This window comes from Haematobia irritans, chromosome 2 (genome assembly GCF_050003625.1).
Source record: "Haematobia irritans isolate KBUSLIRL chromosome 2, ASM5000362v1, whole genome shotgun sequence".
NCBI classification, from domain to species: Eukaryota; Metazoa; Arthropoda; class Insecta; order Diptera; family Muscidae; genus Haematobia; species Haematobia irritans.
The window spans coordinates 110,778,957-110,793,073 of record NC_134398.1 but is presented as its reverse complement, the minus strand read 5'-3'; the positions used below and the strand labels follow the sequence as shown (position 1 = coordinate 110,793,073).

The 14,117-nt window shown below is 39.1% G+C and overlaps 1 protein-coding gene across 1 annotated transcript; it reads left to right on the top strand.

The window, feature by feature from the left end:
* Positions 1 to 6,529: 6,529 nt before the first annotated feature.
* LOC142224984 (uncharacterized) lies at positions 6,530 to 6,946 on the top strand. Its single transcript, XM_075294761.1, has one exon. The coding sequence runs from the start codon at positions 6,530 to 6,532 to the stop codon at positions 6,944 to 6,946; it is 417 nt and encodes a 138-aa protein (XP_075150876.1).
* Positions 6,947 to 14,117: the final 7,171 nt, after the last annotated feature.

Below are 14,117 nucleotides of genomic sequence, written 5' to 3'. Positions count from 1 at the left end.
AAGTGTATTGTGATTTAGTTCTAAATGTAAAAGTTCAAAAGCCCAGTGACCCAATAGTGTTGTTTTTAAAAAAGAAAAAAAAAAAACTGTAGTAGTATATTAAAAAAAAATTATTAAGTGATCATAACCCAGTGTAATATTAATATCAAAAACCCCAGTGTAATATAGGGTGATTCTTTTGAGGTTAGGATTTTCATGCATTAGTATTTGACAGATCACGTGGGATTTCAGACATGGTGTCAAAGAGAAAGATGCTCAGTATGCTTTGACATTTCATCATGAATAGACTTACGATCTGCCACAACGTCGAATTTTCAGTGAATGGGCCCTAGAAAAGTTGGCAGAAAATCCGCTTTTTTATCGACAAATTTTGTTCAGCGATGAGGCACATTTCTGGTTGAATGGCTACGTAAATAAGCAAAATTGCCGCATTTGGAGTGAAGAGCAACCAGAACTGCCCATGCATCCCGAAAAATGCACTGTTTGGTGTGGTTTGTACGCTGGTGGAATCATTGGACCGTATTTTTTCAAAGATGCTGTTGGACGCAACGTTACGGTGAATGGCTATCGTTCGATGCTAACAAACTTTTTGTTGCCAAAAATGGAAGAACTGAACTTGGTTGACATGTGGTTTCAACAAGATGGCGCTACATGCCACACAGCTCGCGATTCTATGGCCATTTTGAGGGAAAACTTCGGAGAACAATTCATCTCAAGAAATGGACCGGTAAGTTGGCCACCAAGATCATGCGATTTGACGCCTTTAGACTATTTTTTGTGGGGGCTACGTCAAGTCTAAAGTCTACAGAAATAAGCCAGCAACTATTCCAGCTTTGGAAGACAACATTTCCGAAGAAATTCGGGCTATTCCGGCCGAAATGCTCGAAAAAGTTGCCCAAAATTGGACTTTCCGAATGGACCACCTAAGACGCAGCCGCGGTCAACATTTAAATGAAATTATCTTCAAAAAGTAAATGTCATGGACCAATCTAACGTTTCAAATAAAGAACCGATGAGATTTTGCAAATTTTATGCGTTTTTTTTTTTAAAAAAGTTATCAAGCTCTTAACAAATCACCCTTTACAACAACAACAAACAAAAAACCCAATAGTCAAAAAATATTCAAATTACCCATGCCCTTCAAATGTAAGTAACTCTATGCAAAACAAAATAAACAACAACAACATACGGTGACCACACAGCTAGTGATGCATTGACTGACCAACAAGCGGACAGCCAAAAAAAATATTCAAACACACATACGTACATACAAACATATAAAGCATAGAGAGAAGGCAAATAAAGGGTAATGACATTAATACTACACTGTAAAAATAAAAGGTTATGACATTTAAGTAAAGTGTTTGAAAAATAGTGAAAAATTGTGGACAATAATAATTTTGAAGTGTTTTTCGGAAAAATTATGTACTTTTTTGGAAAAATAGTGTATTTTAAAGAAAAAAGTGTTTTTTTCGAAATTTTCAAAATTTAGTGACCCAGTATACAAAAGTGTTTTTCCGTAATTTTTTGATCAATTAATCAAAGAAAAACTGATTTACACTGTAAAAAACAATGAAAAAGTGAATTTCTGTATTTTTTGGCATAAGTAAAATTTTCTATTTGTGATATTTTAAAAAATCAGTTTTTTGCAAAATTGGTCAAAAAATTACATACAAGTGACCCATACAAAATAAACCCATGTTTTTGTGCATTTTTTTTTACAAAAATCAATTCTCGGTTCGGTCGTGTAAAAAAAATTGAACATTGAACTTTGGACATTTTTGGTGAGTTTGGACAAAACCGTAACGGTTTTTTAAAAAAACTACATTTTTGTCCAACACTAAATTACACAGTTTTCACGACACACAGCAGTCCCTAGCGACACAACACAATCTTCAACAGCACTACAAAGCGACACAACACAACAAAAACAACACAGCTCCGCAAAGGAATAGACGCCATTGGTTTGAACACATATACACACACACATACATTTACAAAGCTTTCAAAGTGAGTACCTATTTTTTTGATTTTTTTTGGTGGATTTTTGGTATACAGTTTTTTGCTGAGCTCATATTGGGGAGCTTGTTGCTGCAAAGACCCTGTATGACCCGTAAAAATTTGGAATTTGTGATATGCTCATGACACCGAATTTTAGACACATATTTTATTACGCCAAAAAAAGGAACTTTCTGGAAAACGAATGATTTTGGAAGACAAAAAAAGCGGCTACACTAAAAGAATTTTTTTCTCATAAATTCTAGTCGGAAAAAATTACAAACATTTTTAAAATTTTATTTTGCTCAAAAAATTTAATTTATTTTGTTTTCTTCAATCATAAAAAAAACATCAAATTGGAAAATTCATAAAATTTTGGATTTTTTTTTTGGATTTTGGAAATATTTAATTGGGAATTTATCATTTTATTTCCCGTACACCGTAAAAAAAAGAGACCCTGGAAAAAATTTACCATTGAATCAATCTGCAACAATTGAAACTTTTTTTGAAGAAAACAATTTATTTTATATTTATATTTTTTATCAACCTTTATTTCAAAGCCAATCTATCTATTCGACCCTCTGACCCACAAAAAGGTAGGAGATAGTTGGTTTTTGAAATTTTTTGACACATTTTTTTTAACAATTTTTTTTTCAGCTTTTTTTTCATTTCGTTTATTTGTATTGCAAAATTGCTAAAATCCATATATTTTTGAGCATCGTGCTTTAACAAAATATTGCTTTTCTGTTTTTTGATTTTTTGTGTGTTTGGGAAATTTTGTCGTTAAATTTTTTTCGAGATTTTTTTGGAAATTCTTTGGAACATTTGTTGTAAACGTAAATTTTTGGTTTTTTTTTTTGGTTTTACGTAATTTTGGCCCAATTTGTCTACTGACCCAATTTTTTTTTGTTAAATTTGACTCGTTTTTAATTTTTCTTGATTAGAAAATATTTTCGACACTACAAGTTTTGTCCCGTTTGAAAGAATATTTTAATTTGAAATAGTTTATTGTAGAAAATTCGTGCTTTTTCTGAATAAAACTAGTTTTTGGATCCTTTCGCGATTTTTAATATATTTTAGTTTTTTGACCGGTGCAAAAAAGTTTAAAATACATTATGGATAGAATTTTGAAAGAAAAATTTGCCAATTGTTTAAATGATCTCGTGGATGTTGAAAGCGTTTTATCTGTTAAGGCGGCCACCGAAGATTTACACGCGTTGGAAGCGGCTCGAGTGGAGCTAAATACGTTATGGGACCAAGTTAGGCGGGCTTATGTAAATTGTCGAGATAGGGTTCCAGTTGAGGGAGAGACTCCTATAGATAAGGATAAGCTTCGCGGTCTTTATAAAAACGGTATGGACGTCTATAAGACAGGTTTAAGTACGATTAACTCACAGATCTCGGCGCGGCAGGAACGGGAGAATAAGGAAAAATTAGCTAGGGAATCATTAATGACACAGAATCTGGCAGTAGACCCAAATTCGACCCCAAATTTACGATTACCACCATGCGACACCGACATTTTTAAGGGCGGGTATAGCGAATGGCCTACATTCAGAGATTTATTTGCTGCAATTTACATAAATAACCCAAGATTGAGTAAAGTCGAGAAATTATTCCATTTAACCCAAAAGACATCGGGAGAAGCGCGAGAAATTATAACGAATGTACCCTTAACTAATGAGGGTTTCGACATCGCATGGAGAAATTTAGAAAATAGATACGAAAATAAACGGATGCAAGTTAACGAACAGCTTAGAATTCTCTTTAATTTGCCTACAGTATCAGTTGAAAACGCGTCAACGATACAAAAATTACAACGCACGATTAACACTTGTACACAAACTTTGGAGACTTTACTAGTAGAAACGGGAGAATGAGACCCAATATTAGTATACCTTGTTTCAACAAAATTACCTCGTACATTCTTGGAAGAATTTGAGAACAGTTTAGAGGATTGTTCGACACTTCCAAGTTGGCAGAAATTAGACGATTTTCTGTCACACAAGTTTAAAACTTTGGAATCGGTGGGGAATATTAAGATTCAAAATTCGAAACATAATCAATCAAGATCGGATAATGATAGAAGGGGGAATCGCGTTAATAGTTTTCATACAAATGTCACTCAGAGACATAATCCTTCGGGTTCAAGACTCAATAGTAATTCACAAGCCAACTATAATTCGAAAAATATTAATAATCCTAGTCGCAAACAAAATGAAAGCGTTTGTCCAATTTGTCGGACAAATCATTTGTTGCGAAACTGTCCCAAATTTTTGGAAAAGTCACCCAGTGACAGAATACAAATAACAAAACAAAATCATCTTTGCTACAATTGTTTATTGGCCGATCATGGAGTTCGGGAATGCAAAAGTCGTTATAGTTGTAGGGAATGTAATCAGCGACACCACAGTCTGTTACATAAGGGCAATGTTGGCTCTGCCCCTACAAACACAACATACACACGAGACGCAGCACAATCTGGTGCAAGTGCTGTTGCTCTCAACACTTTAGTTCATCAAGTACGAGACGGAGCACAACCTAGCACAAGTGCTGCCGCTCTCAACACATTTGTTAATCAGGTTCAAGGTGGGGCACAATCTAGTGCAAGTGCTGCCACTTGTTCCACTCTAGTTCAATCATCGATTTCATCTGGTATACAGTCCACTTCTACTAACGAAACGCCTAGTATAACGACTCTCACGTTGCAAGAAGATAGACCCACTCCACGACCCGAAACTACACTTTTGTTTACCGCTATCGTTCAAATCAAAGTAAAGGGACAGAGATATGACGCCAGGGCAATCATTGATCCTGGGTCACAATCGACATTTATTTCTGAAAGAATCAAAAACAGATTACAACTTCCTACAGACAGGAATTTAGTTCACGTCACAGGTTTGAGTGACACAGTTGCTGAGACATCTACAAAGGCTTGTGTTTTTAATCTCTGTTCACGCATATACCCTACTTTTGAATTAGAGGTTTGGGCACCCGTGTTAAAGACCCTTCCGTCTAATTTACTAACGCATACTCTTGATCGAACATTGTTTGATGAGTTCCGGCATCTTAGATTAGCCGATCCGCAGTTCTTTGATAGTCGACCCGTTGATATGCTCATCGGGCTTGATATAGGACCGTTCATATACACTCATGATGTTCCTATGAAATCTTTTGGCTCAATATTGGCACACGACACTGTATTTGGATGGATAGTTGGGGGACCCATTCAACAAAATATTGAGACAACTACGAAAATTGCTCTTCACAGTGCCTCATCTTTGGAAAAAATAATCACACGTTTTTGGGAGATGGAAGAAACCCCAAAAATGATTTTGAGGTCAGCTGAAGATATTTATTGTGGAACAAATTACAAATCTACGACAAAACGTAATGAAGCGGGAAGATACATAGTAACTCTACCATTCAAAAGTTGTGCAGAAATTGGTGCATCTCGAAACATTGCACTTGCACAATTTCACAGAATGGAAAAGAAATTGGCTAAGACCCCTGATATAAAGGCGGAATACGACGCTGCTATTCGGGAATATCTTCAATTGGGACACATGCGAAAAATTTATCCACGAAATGTTTACAAGACCCCTCATTACTACCTACCGCACCACGCAGTTATTAAACCTGATAGAACGACCACCAAACTTAGAGTGGTATTTAATGCATCAAGCCCTACTTCAAATAAAAAGAGTCTTAACGATATTTTACATACAGGGCCTATTCTTCAACAGGATTTGGTGTTACAAATTTTAAAATGGCGTTTTTTCAAATACGTTTTCAACGCCGATGTCACAAAAATGTATCGGCAGATATTAATATACCCAAATCAAGCTTCGTTTCAAAGAATACTTTTCCGATTCTCCGAAAATGATCCAGTGGAAGATTTTGAATTGTTAACCGTAACTTTTGGCGTAAATTGCGCACCGTTTTTGGCGATAAGAACCCTGCTTCAATAAGCTGAAGATGTACAAGACTCATACCCTTTGGGCTCAAAAATAATCAAAGAAAATTTATACGTTGATGATGTATTAGCGGGTGGACACACGATTGAAGACACCATCGCCGCTAGAAAACAATTAACATCTGTTTTAGACTCTGCTGGTTTCGAGTTGAGGAAATGGACCTCTAACGACCCACGTCTATTAAATGATCTACATCCTGATTTATTATTGTCTGTCAATTGGTTAGATCTGTCTGAAGGATCGTCTACTAAGACCCTAGGCATTCGATGGAATGTAGCGACCGATACTTTTTCATTTAAAGCGCCAACTGTTGAAGAAAGAGAACTTTTCACTAAACGCGAAGTCTCGGATTGAATCGGAGGATATATCCTCATCTGAACTCAATGATATAAAAACTCGTCTAGTCATCGTTACTCGAAAACATTATTTTGCTGAAGAATATTTAGCTTTGACCCAAAAGAAGCGACTCTCGCCAAGCAGCAGCATTTTATCGTTTAATTCCATACGACTCTCGGTTTGCTCTTTTATTTGTAGAATTTGTTCATAAAGTCACAATGCACGGTGGCAATCAACTAATGATCCGCGTCATTCGATCGGAATTCTGGATTTTTCGTGTGAAACAATTAGTGAAAAAGGTTATTCACAATTGTCGGATATGTTCTATACATCGACACCGGACCCAAGCTCAAATTATGGCATCCCTGCCACCAGAACGCACTATGTTATCTAGACCCTTTCAAAATACGGGGGTAGATTTTGCTGGACCCTTTGGGATAAAAAGATTGACTGCTCGTGCTTGTCTTATTACAAAGGGTTATGTCTGTATATTTGTTTGTTTTTCAACTCGCGCAATCCACTTAGAAGCTACTAGTGATTTGTCGACCCAATCTTTCATAGCCGCTTTAGATCGTTTTATAGACAGACGAGGGTGTCCAGAAAAAATATTCTCGGATAATGGGAAAACTTTATAGGTGCCGCGGAACTTATTAAAAAAGATAGGATCGCTTTTATGAAATCAATTCAAGACACTACTATTCAAAGACACGCGCATCAAAATTTAGACTGGAAATTTATTCCTCCAGGGGCTCCCCATATGGGAGGTCTGTGGGAGGCGGGGGTTAAATTGTTCAAGACCCACCTTCGGAAAACAATGCCAAAAATGAATTTTACGTTTGAAGAATTATCCACTATTTTAGCCCGCATAGAGGCTTGTCTTAATTCACGTCCGATTAGTCCAACTAGTGATGACCCTTCAGACTTAGAGCCTTTGACACCAGGACATTTTCTGATAGGTTCTCCATTATTGACCCCGGCCGAACCCGATATTTCTGTTGGGGATGTGACATTAATCAATCGGTGGACACGATTAAAAGTTATTTCTCAGAATTTTTGTCAAAGATGGAAATCGGAATATTTGAATGAATTACACCGTAGATACAAATGGAAATACCCACAACAAAACCTTGCCATAAATGATTTAGTTATTATAAAAGATGATCACTTACCTTCAAATGAATGGAAACTAGGGAGGATTGTCAAAACCTGCGAAGGCGCTGACAAAAATATTCGTGTAGTAGACATTAGAACCGCTAGCGGTATGCTCAGCCGACCCATAACGAAAATAGTAAAACTGTTTTCGGACTGACTAGCATATCACAAATTCATCAAAAAACACGGTACTCACAAAACTTTTGTTACAGAAATGGCCGAAGTATTACCAGTTCGCGACCCATCACCAAATGGACCCTCTCGCCCCAATCGACGACACCGACCTGCGCACTGGCAGTATGCATGTGGGCTGTGCCAAGACGACCACCCAATCAGGTCATGTGCTTTTTTCCGTCGACAGACCCCTTACCAGCGGTATGAGACTGTGGAGAGGCGCAGCTACTGCCGTAACTGCCTAGCGCGCAGTCATCTGGCTCCGGACTGCCCAGTCCTCACCGCGTGTCGGGAATGCAACCTCCGTCACCATACGATGTTGCATGGGGCTCCTCAGCTACGTGAAACCTTTGGACGCTATACGCCACCGCCTGTAGAGCTACCGTACCATCGGTCTTCAGTTTTTATTCCGACAGCCCAGGTGGATATGATGGCTGAGGAGTCTGAGGACTGGGCCAGTGTGAGGGTTCTTTTATGTCAAGCTGCCACCCATACCAGAGTCGCTGCATCGACCGTCACCCGGCTTCGCATTCCAACAAGGGAAAAGGATGGTCGTACGTTTGCCACAATTAGATTACGCGCACGACACTATGGAAGTCGTCTGGTGTACAAACTACGAGCTTTGGTGACCCGCGATTTACCTAGACGCCCATATTCCGACCCCATACTTGAGGACCCCGCCGCAAACATGGAGACTCATGAACTGGCCGACATCGATCCAAGGGGCAATGAGTCAATTGACGTAGAAGTGGGCGCAAGTGCTTATGCCTACTTGCGACGAGATGGCGTCGTACAGACGGGACTTGGGAGAGTTTTTGCCCAACTCACCGATTGGGGCTATGTTTTCGTGAGGCCCGTCAGTAGTCCAACCGAAGTCAGCAACCAATAAGGTAAGGTAAACTACACTCTTTCGCGGGGGGCAGAATGTTCAAAGTTTCTTTGAACTCGGTTTGAAAACACTGTGCATAGCGGCACAAATAATTTTTAATCGTCATGTCCTTTTTGTTTTTCTATTTGTTTACCTGGAAAGTTGCCCTTTGATCGATGCTTGTAGTTTTGTCGCTAAGCTTTGCATCGGCTACTAAGCATCACTCAAGAGGGCAACGAACCAGTCTTGAACCGACCATCAACTCGCGTGCGCGCTACCGATCTCCCCCCCGCGATAAGTTGCGAGTGCAATGAAATATTAGTATTGAAAAAATAAAACAAACTTTGAAACATATAAACATTGAAGTGAACATTTAAAAATAAAGAACATTTACAGGTAAACTATGAGTGAAGACAATTAATACACAGTGACACATAAAGACTCATCTCCATCCAATCAACCCATTCCCCAATCATAAACCCATAAAGAAAAGTGCCGGCCACTAACAACAACCAACATCAACCAAAAAATCATCAGAACAAAATCACAACACAAAATACACAAATGTTTACTTAATACTATATTGCACTGAAGTTTACATTGAAATTGCACTTAGTTTTACTTGCAACTATATTGCACAAACCCATGTTGAATTTGAATTGAAACAACCCTTGTTTACACTGTTTCCTTGAATTAATTTAAAGTGTAATTTTCTTTTGTAAATATTTTTAAACCTAAATCTAAAACTTAATTGCTAATTTAAAACTTAAATCTAATAATAAATTACGAATAAAAATTAGAATTATATTAAAAATACACTACAAAAACGATTGAAAATAAATATTCCAGAATTTAAAATTTAAAACGAAAATTTCTTCAAGTGTAATTATTTCGGAAGGCAAAATTAGTTTTACTTTCCAGCTCTTCTTCAGTTCAACCCCGAACATTAACAATTATATTTGTTTGGGGTAAAAACACTCTGTTCAAGAACACAGTTGCATTACACTGCTATAGGATATAACATAAATATAATTAAAATTAATTACATAGTAAATAGCATTTACGCTGCTATATTATAGAGCATATATGTTTAAATATCATTTGCATTGTAAGCAGCAGAAGTCAACAGCCGACCTATTTAAATAAAGAATCAAATTTCACCGACAATAATTGGTCAGGTTGTCGACTTCTGCTGCACTAGTTCATTAAACTAATATACTAAGTCAGCATAAATATTATTTAAGTCACTGACATAGCATAGGCTACATATCCAACATGTTAACTTAGTATTCTGACTAATCATCAGTTATTTAGTATAAATAACTTGAATGAAAATAAACATCATGCTAGATCAAATTGGCATTTTGCATCATTATCATCGACATACGGTTCAAGTACCCTATGTCCAACATCTAACAGTTCTTGTTTGTACTTGAACAACTTTAGGAATTTATACAGTTCTTGTTTGTACTTGAACTACCCTACGAATTATACATTGGTGACCCCGACAAAAGGAAAAATAATCCCGTTGGTGATAATCCCATTGGTGACATCGACAAAAGGAACACTAATCCCGTTACACATTCATTACACATTGGATCGCCATACATTGATCGCAGTCTAAATTGAAGTATTCCAGTACCGACGAAATTCAAGAATGGAAAACTTAAAGGATTTGATAATCCGTCAAAAAGAAAGGGCCGCAAACATAGAAAAAGCGGTAGCCAACATAAAGAAAACTCCACACGAGCGAAGATCTGTGGAGTATTATACAAAGAAAAAAGAAGATTTAATTGCTCAATGGAAAGCCTTTGACACAGCGGAAAATATCATACGCAACAACTCGATGTTGGGCGAAGATGACCCGTATATTGTCGAAGATATCCATAAATCAATAGGAATCGTATACAATACAACTATTGAGGAAGTAGAGCAGCTAATTAAAGGTCTGAGCAGGCAAACGAAGCCATTGCCAGCAGAACGCGGAGCAGGGTTTACCGCAGACAACCCATCCGCATCATCAGTGCTAGTAAATCAAGGTGCTGGTGCACCCGCAAACAACATTCATGGACTGATAAGACGTCAAGCAGCACTTAAATCGTCCTTGAAACGTCTAATTCAATCACCAGTCCAATCTCTATCTGCTATAGACAGATTATGGCAGAAGATCGAGACTATTCATTTGAACATTTGGGAAATGTGTGCCAACCCGGCGGCTGAGGGTTATGACAGCGAAGACTATGAAGCCTTAGAAGAGAACGTTGCAATTCAAATAGCGTCTCTTTCGAAAACACAATCAAGCGAAAACATAACCTCGGAATCAATGCAGCAAGCAAAGGGTAGTTGCAACCTACAGCTACCAAAGATATCCATACCAAGGTTTAATGGAGATTGCCTATCGTGGCAACCATTTTCGGACATATTCTCGAAAATGATACATGAACAAGATATTCCGGCAATCCAAAAGATGTGGTATCTCAAGGCCAATTTGAGCGGGGAAGCAGAACGATTAATACGTCACCTGGATCTCACTGAAGGAAACTACACAACGGCATGGAACACGTTGAAGGACAGGTACAACAACAAGCGAGTCCTAGTGTCCACAATACTGCAAAAATTGTTTAGCTGGGGAAACTTAACGGCCGAGTCCAAATCTCTGAAAGAGTTCCACGACGTCCTCAACGAAAGTCTGTCCGCACTGACGAACATTGGGATCAACATCGACAACTGGGACCCGGTACTTTTACATGTATTGGTCAAAAAATTGGATCGCCAGACACACATCATGTACGAACAATCGCTAGAAAACCCAACAGAGCTACAGACGTTAAACAATTTCCTGAAGGTTTTACGAAACCGCTTCCAAGCACTTGAAGCTGTTGGTGGAAAGGACAAGGCAAAGCAAGTAGCAACAACAACAACGTACAAATCAAGTGGATGTCCCCTGTGTTCGGAGGGCCATCCAATATATTACTGCAAACAATTCTTAGCAATGAACATTGCGGATCGCCTTAAGTGGGTACAAAAGAAAGGGTTTTGCGTAAACTGTCTTAAACCCGATCATCGTTCCAAGGAATGCACATCCAAGACATGCAATAAGTGTTCATGTAAACACAATTCGCTGCTGCATCTTGAAAAACAACAATTTCCCAGCAACAAACCCTCACAATCTAGAAGTGAAGCATTACACTCAACCTCAGTGGCATCAGCGAACGTTCGCCCGGCAAGGGTTCTACTCGCAACAGCATTAATAAGAATAACAGCCAACAATGGACGATCCGGAAAATTCCGAGCATTGTTGGACTCAGGATCCCAAATCAACATAATCTCCGAAAGACTAATTCAAACCCTATCCATTCAACCAGAACGGGCAACACTAAGTATTCAAGGAATTAGTGGAAGATCCAGACAAGCTACACAGCGGGTAAACGTTAAGTTCGAGTCACTCACAAGCAAGTTTTCATCCAGGCTGGAGGCTTATGTTCTCCCAAACATAATACCACATCAACCTAGTGCATCGTTCGACATTTCATCCTGGTCTATTCCCGAAAATGTAATGCTGGCAGACCCATCGTTCCAAAAGTCGGCAAAAATTGATGTGTTGCTTGGCGCAGAGTTTTACTGTCATCTTCTGCTATCAGGAACACTACACTTAGCAGACAATTTACCCGTCCTGAAGAACACAAAACTTGGGTGGATCGCCAGTGGACGATTGGCAGACGACAGCACAACCGAAGCAACATGTGCAGTTTTCAGTGAAGACGATATAGCAACAAACGAAATACTGGAAAAATTCTGGAAAATCGAGGAAGTCCCTGCAGAAAGCAATCTCACAGTTGCAGAACAGGCGTGTGAAACGCACTTCATTCAAACAACAACCAGAGATATCAATGGAAGATTTGTTGTGCGTCTACCCCTGTCTGAGGATGCCACAACACTTGGTGAATCAGAAACATCCGCATATTCCAGATTCCTTGCCTTGGAACGACGATTCAAACGCGATAACAATCTTGAAAAACAATACAAGGACTTCATGCAGTCATACGAAGATCTTGGCCACATGACTCAAATCGACCCCAAAACCCTGCCAGGCCCTCGGTACTACATTCCGCATCACTGTGTTTTGCGTCCGGAGAGCAGCACAACTAAACTTCGAGTCGTATTTGATGCTTCAGCAAAAACGTCAACAAATCGGTCACTAAACGACATTTTACTGACTGGTCCAACAGTGCAAGGGGACATATTTGGAATGCTTCTACGTTTCCGACTACCCATATTTGTCTTCACCACCGATATTGAAAAAATGTATCGTCAGATTCTCGTGGACGAGCGAGACAGGAACCTTCAACTCATTTTATGGAGGGACAATCCAGGGAAGCCAGTACGACATTTTCAACTAAACACTGTCACTTATGGAACATCATCAGCTCCTTATCTGGCGACAAGGTGTCTACAAAAGCTAGCGACTACCCGGATGGAAAAATATCCACTTGGCGCAACGATCCTGAAGCAGGACTTTTACGTCGATGACGGGATGAGCGGTTCAGATAGTTTAGTAGCAGCCAAGGAAATGCAATCTCAACTCACCGCCTTACTCAAGGAAGCCGGCTTCAAGTTACGGAAGTGGTGTGCAAACCATCGCCAACTCCTCCAAGACATACCGCAAGATGATCAAGAAGTCAACCTTGATTTTGAAAACGCATCAATCAAGGCAATGGGACTGATATGGAGCCCAGCATCGAATCAATTCTGCCTTAGGGCAAATCTTCAGCCAGTCTCAGTGATAACAAAGCGATCTGTCATATCAGATGTAGCACGAATCTACGACCCGTTAGGTATAGCAGGCCCAGTCGTAGTGGCAGCCAAGATATTCATTCAACAACTTTGGGAGGATCAAATATCTTGGGATGATGAACTCCCTGAAGATCGAAAAACAAAATGGCACGCCTTTCGTAATGCACTAAATATGTTAGACAATACCCACATCCCACGCCACGTTTTCGACGGCCAAACTGCGAAGCACATTCAAATGCATGTCTTTGTGGACGCATCAGAAAGGGCTTATGGAGCCGCAATTTACATTCGATCTAAACTCCCAAATAAAAGGATAATCGTCCGGCTATTGTGCGCCAAATCCAGAGTGGCGCCTCTCCAAAAGCTATCGCTGCCAAGGCTAGAACTTTGCGCAGCACTTCTAGGAGCAGAACTGGCCAACAAAACAAAAAATGAACTAAGATACGAAGACAAACAGCTCTTCCTCTGGTCTGGTTCCGAAATTGTCTTGCATTGGATAAATTCGGCATCATCATCACTCAAAACCTTTGTGGCTAAACGAATTAGCAAAATACAAGAACTCACCATCAACAGTCAATGGAGACACGTCGACTCCAAAAATAATCCCGCAGACTTAATCTCCAGAGGTTTAAAACCAGAACAATTACCGGAGTGCAACATGTGGTTCTATGGACCCCTTTTTTTACATGGAAATGAAGACAGTTGGCCTAAGGAGTTCGCGAAGGAACTGCATCCAACAAGTGAATTAGAATTCAAACGAAAGCCTGTTATTGTCACTACAGCCACGCAAATGGGATTAGAACGAATCATTTACAAAA